This window comes from Anoplophora glabripennis, unplaced genomic scaffold, assembly GCF_000390285.2.
Source record: "Anoplophora glabripennis isolate ALB-LARVAE unplaced genomic scaffold, Agla_2.0 scaffold1088, whole genome shotgun sequence".
Classification (NCBI taxonomy): domain Eukaryota; kingdom Metazoa; phylum Arthropoda; class Insecta; order Coleoptera; family Cerambycidae; genus Anoplophora; species Anoplophora glabripennis.
The window spans coordinates 1-6,047 of NW_019417179.1; the positions used below are offsets into that span (position 1 = coordinate 1).

At 32.4% G+C, this 6,047-nt stretch overlaps 1 protein-coding gene across 1 annotated transcript; it reads right to left on the reverse strand.

The window, feature by feature from the left end:
• Positions 1-808: 808 nt before the first annotated feature.
• LOC108914003 (proteasome subunit alpha type-4) lies at positions 809-5,616 on the reverse strand. Its single transcript, XM_018719693.2, has 7 exons — positions 5,486-5,616; positions 5,302-5,344; positions 5,067-5,229; positions 4,725-4,891; positions 1,264-1,394; positions 1,068-1,191; positions 809-1,016 (listed from the first exon to the last, which is right to left on the reverse strand). The coding sequence occupies exons 1-7, from the start codon at positions 5,486-5,488 to the stop codon at positions 871-873; spliced, it is 777 nt and encodes a 258-aa protein (XP_018575209.1). The 5' UTR covers positions 5,489-5,616; the 3' UTR covers positions 809-870.
• Positions 5,617-6,047: the final 431 nt, after the last annotated feature.

The following is a 6,047-nucleotide window of genomic DNA, read 5'->3' on the forward strand; positions in this document are numbered from 1 at the left end:
AAGGTATCCCCCATATGTTAATCTGATGCGCTTGAGTAACTCCCAAAATCCCCTTGGGCTCCCCTACTACTATAAATATTTTATCTTCATCTATGACTAGATTCTCAACCTTACATATTTAATGTAAAATAGCAAGTATAAATGCATAAGGAATTTCACATCATAATATGCAATTTGAATCTTTTTGCCTTCTCATCAGTTTTAGATGATTTAATTCAAAAAACGTAATTTTATTGTTTTATCTGTATTGTTTATGTCCTATTGTGTGGTAGAAAAGTTTTAAAACAATAACGAGAAAATACATATTTTTGCATGTTTTTTATTTTATTAAAAATGTGTTGGTCGATTTGTAAGATAAATGCCTTTAATTGATGCCCTTATCCTGAATTTTTAGCCACTTTATCCTGAAACTAAGCAAATAATAGTCGACAACTCTAGGCCTGCATTAATTTTTTTTCCCGAGTATGTTACACCCCACAAAATTAAAAATGCACTATTTCTACATCAGTGATTCATTTTTTTGAAATTTGATAATTACATTGAATAAAAAATATTTGTTCTCCCATTTATATTAAATCTTTTCTTTCAAGCAGTCTTCTAATCTTTTTATTACTTCTATTAATTCATATTTTCTCCTTACTAGAATTCAATGAATACTAAACAAGCCTCTTTTGGTAAATGAGTCCTACTCTACTGATATTTACCTCTCGTATAGATCTATATTTATTTTAACAAGCTTCACTATAATACACCTTGTTTAATACAATCAAAATTCATAAATCTTTTTAACAAAAATCAATGAAAAAAATTAAACTAATTAAAAATGTATTTATTTTTTATAGATAAAAAAGAAAAACTAACATGTACAATTTATGCAACTTGTTTCTGTTCTTTCTTAGAAGCTTCAATAGCAGCTTCACTCTTTTCATACTCAGCAATAAGTTCCTCAACCTCTTTGCTGTTTAGAATATTTATAATCGTTTTGTTGTTGACACGGGTCAGCGTTGCCATTTCAACTGAAATTAATTCATTATAACACACTTATAACTGTTATTATAAAAAAATACCTTTTTCTGAAGTCAATTTTGTCATATCTAAAGTTTTACTAAGAACTTTAACTGCTAAAGACTTAGCATCCTTTAAGGCCATCTCTCCTTCTTTATACTCTTGTTTTAAACTAGAAATAGCGGCCTAAAATAAAAAAAATATACATATTTGAGAAATCTTAATAAATTATATTAAATGGTTTTCTGGAATACTTACTGCACTATTATTTCCTATACACGTAGCTTTCCATCCACTATAATTTCCACTTGGATCTGACTGATACAACTGATAACCATAGTGCTTATCCCACCCCATGTACAGAATAGAGACTCCAAAAGGACGTTTACCTATTATTTGAATATGGAACATTTTAAATCTTTATTAAAGAAGCTGTAACTAACTAGCTAATATTTAAAGAATGTCTAGAATATCAAGAATGAGCATTTGTTATTAAAATGTTTCAATAATTACACATGTGTACTGTGTCATGAATATATTCCTGTACTAATGAGTAAAATCAATATTTTGTGAAATTAACTATTAATCATAAACAGTAACCACAACTTTTCCAAAGAAAGAAATATTTTACAGCAGTTAGTTAATTTTCTTATAATACCATTTAATATACAGTGTATTCTGATTTATAGGTGTACAGGTCATTAACTTAATAAAAGACAAAGGAAATTCCAATCCTTTTTTTTATTAAATAGACCATACGGTCGTGTATATTTAAAAAGCATATGTATTCTTTAAAATTGGCATTTCCGAGATTACTACAATTTTTGAAAACTTGTATAACTATTTTTTTTATTTTAACAGGATATTATTCTACATATGAATCTGTCGATAGGCGCACGGTTTAAGGCGTCAGTACTTAAATCAATGTGTGGTATTCGGTCTGGGTTTGATTCCCACGGCCGGTAGACCGTAGATTAGCTATGCTTGTATGGAGGATTGGCACCCTCTGTGCAGGTATGGTAGCGTGGAAGAATGTTGGCTTGGGTCAATGTGAGAGATTGACACCAGTTGGCATTTGATCACCCCCCTAATTAATGAGGTTTTCCAGGTTTTCCTCATTCTGAATGGTGGTTAGGGCATACCAACATAAGTCGTTCCTGGGCGCAAATACGGCCTGCTTAATAATAATATGCCGCCTACTCTCCCACATAAGTCCCCGACTTCTGGGCTATTTCTCGTGGTTAGAATGAGGAGTAGAGATATTATTATTATTATTATTATTATTATATTGTTAGATTTCGATCCTAGTGAACCCTTAGACTGAAGAAATCAAGTGGACCAGAACCTGTCATCGCGCCTGTCTCGACCGAGAAAAAAAAACTTACTTGTCACTCGACACCGAGCCTGGCAAATTCACTATTCATTACCTCGAATATTATGAAACAGTTTATAAATAATAAACCTTGTAAGATTTGTATTTTTCAGTTTACATCTAACAGCAGTGGTGGGATAGTTTTCACGTTTTCCCATTCTACCTTGAATTGTGCGAAAGCAGCTTTCATCACGGAAGATTCCATGACGGAAATGATGAAATGTATTAAACATTGCGGAGTAGCGCCGGATCAGATTGACTTGCCCTTTTTCAATACAAAAATTCACGATGCTCAGAATTGGATAAAACAAGTGGAGGAGATTAAAACAGAATTCATGTGGTCTGATCTGCAGGTATTGGTAAGAGTTGGCCGATTCATAATTAATGAAGTGAAAATTTGGTTTAATAGTTGGACTCCAACTGTGCGTAATTGGAATAATTTTAAAACCGATTTCTCAGAGGCATTTCCTCCAAAGAAAATCTTAGGACGTTTCCTGTATGAAGCGTCCGTGTGTAACAGTAGCTATTTTAATGCTTATACCACTTATGCTCATAAAAAGTTGTCACTTTTAAAAAATTTGCGTGCAAATTGGAGTACATCAAACTTAATCGAAATGACTATCTATGGAATTAAAGAACCTAAAATCCACGAACCAATTTCGATGCGTAATTTTGATTCTATTGCAGACATGCTTTCATATTTAGGCACTTTAAATAAACAAACTCTAGATTATAGCGTAACGGTGAAATATGATAATGAAACACCGAGTGTGAAGCGACCTAGATCAGAATGGTCTGCAGGGATGAATAAGCCGAATTGTTTTCTTTGTGGTAGCGTGGGTCACGTTCAGCGACATTGTCTATTAAACATATCGTCAAAACAATTTCTATCGCAAACCGCGAATAAGAATTCAGTAATAAATTCCAATACTCCGACCGATATTGCTAATACCCCCAATACTTCAAATAAATGCACCTTCTGTTTCAAACCAGGGCATATGGAAAACAAATGCTTTCTTAAAAATTCCATAGAACATTGTCGTAATTCTGTGCGCTTCACGCGTTTACCATATGATAAGACTATAGTGCCAACCAATAAAAGTTACAATAAATAAACAAATTTATATGGGTTTGATCGATACTGGGGCGAATATTTCTCAAATGTCGGACAAATATATTGAACGTTTTCGTGACGGTTTAGTTAGCTATAAATGCCCTATTGTTGGTATTACACCAGGCACAATTTTATCTAACTATAAATTTAATGCGAATGTTGAAATCACCGGACAACAAACTAGTTTAACATTTTTGATAGTACCGGCTATACATCTAGATTATGACGTTATTATTGGATGTAATTTATTTCACAATACTAACCTAGCTACACTGACGGACTGTGATGGTACTCGAGTTATCGGCAGACAGCTTCCTGGAGTTTTATGTATTTCAGAGGATACTGACAATAATTTACGGGTACCTATGGAATATCGGGCTCAATTACATAATTTATAGGAGTCATTCGCGGACAATATAACAAGTGGTACGGCGGTTTCAGCGGTAAAGACTACAAAAATGGAAATTAATTTAATCGACGATTATATTGTCTCGCGGCGTCCATATAGTCTTTCAATAAGTGAACGGGAAGAGGTTCGAAGAATTATTGCAGATCTGTTGAAGAATAACATTATCCTTGAGAGTATGTCGCCGTATTTACAAGACATTAACTTCGAAATCGTCTATCGTAAAGGGTCTACTTTAAATCACGTTGACTTCCTTAGTCGCAATCCGGTTTCTGTTTTACGTGTGAGATGCCATGAATCATGGTTGCATATTGAGCAGAAGGGTAATGCTGAAGTTCAGCAAATGCTGCGCGATTTACGGGAAGGTAAGCTAGATTCTACTCAATATCTAGAAAAGGATGGAAAGTAATAAAACCAAAATTGTTCCTTATTTTGTACCTCGCCAAAGTAGGTTGGGACTTTTACATATATTTCTCAGTCGAGACAGGCGCGATTACAGGTTCTGGTCACTTGATTTCTTCAGTCTAAGGGTTCACTAGGATCGGAATCTAACAATATATTGTTTAGGCAAAAATACAGATTGTCTTTTTTCAACATCAATTCAGAAAAAATAAATAATAAAATTGAAGTATCTAAGTACCCTTACAAGAACCTATTACTATTTAAATTTGTTATTTTGAGGAAGTTATTAGTTTCCAAATACTTATTTTCTTAGGGTCCTATTAAAAATATGTAATTATTTTAAGTTTATTCTTTTTTACCTATTATGTCAGCTTGTACATCTATAAATTGGGATACCCTGTATACAATAAAAATAAATTAAATACCTCCATATTGTGTGTAGGCCTGCTTAACATCACATAACCAAGAAACTAATTGTTCGCAAGGTATGGATTCACCATACTGAAATAAATATCGTTGTCCAATTAAACGTAGTTCATTGGTTAATACATTGGCATCTGATGTGATTCCTGCCACACTACATACCATATCACTAAAATTTCAAGTTTATTTGAATTACGGTAAAGTCAGTCGCATATTTCTTTTGTACGAGTTTTTTTTTCCAGAAAATAATGCTTTAATTAAATTTGCTTATTTTCCTTTACTATTTTGAAATTCAGGTCAATTAGTATGCTACCGATTTATTTGAAAAGAGACTTAAGACTTACTCATTCAATTTATAGATTTTTTCTGATGTGAACACTTCATCTAACAATTTGTTGGTATTGCGTCTTTCTGCAGCTAATAATATTCCATCATTAGCAAGGATTCCTAAACAAGTACCAGCATGGGAAATAGCTTCCATTGCATATTCAACTTGGTACAATCTTCCTGAAAATTAATATAATTTTAGACAACAGTATTTAGTGTATAAATTTAGAAATACATAATACTAATACTCACCCTCTGGGGAAAAGATTGTTGTTCTTGTATCATAACGTCGGGCCTAGAAATAATAAAAATAAGTAAAAAGGATGACTTTGCATTAAAAAACCATAACCTCAATTAAAAAAAAAATGAATTTAATGTATTATCTCCCAACAAACAATTGTAAGTAATATTTAAAAACAATTTTAAAATTACTTACCATTTTAAGTATTTTCTGTTAACCAATTTAAAGCAGACGTTGGTTAAACACTAATGATGCAAATTCAGTATTTGGATTTCGTAGTTATTAAACAACTTCGTAATGATGACAATCATGGAGACTAGATAAGGAGCACGAACTCATACGGAAAAATTGACAAAATTTGTCCAAGAAATGGCAGAAGTTGGGGTGGCGCTAGTGTTCCATATGACCCAAATGAATGTAGCTTCATAAATACGAGTGAAGTAAGCAAATAACCAATTTTATTTTATTTATATCGAGTTTAGTAGATATATTGGGGAGCGGGGAGGTATACTAAACCTAAAAACTAGAAGTCAAGTCAATAATTATTACAATTTGTTTTTATAAATGGTAAATAGAAAGTTTCGAAAATAATTTAAATATGGTAATAGTATGTGAAGTGAATGACTGTCAACAGATTTAAAATAAAACAGTACGTTTGTGATCTGCATTTTCAATCTAATGATGTCCAGCAGTTCTATATTACAACTTGACCGAATAGTGGGTTAATATTATGGCAAAAGGTCGAATAATTCGGAAG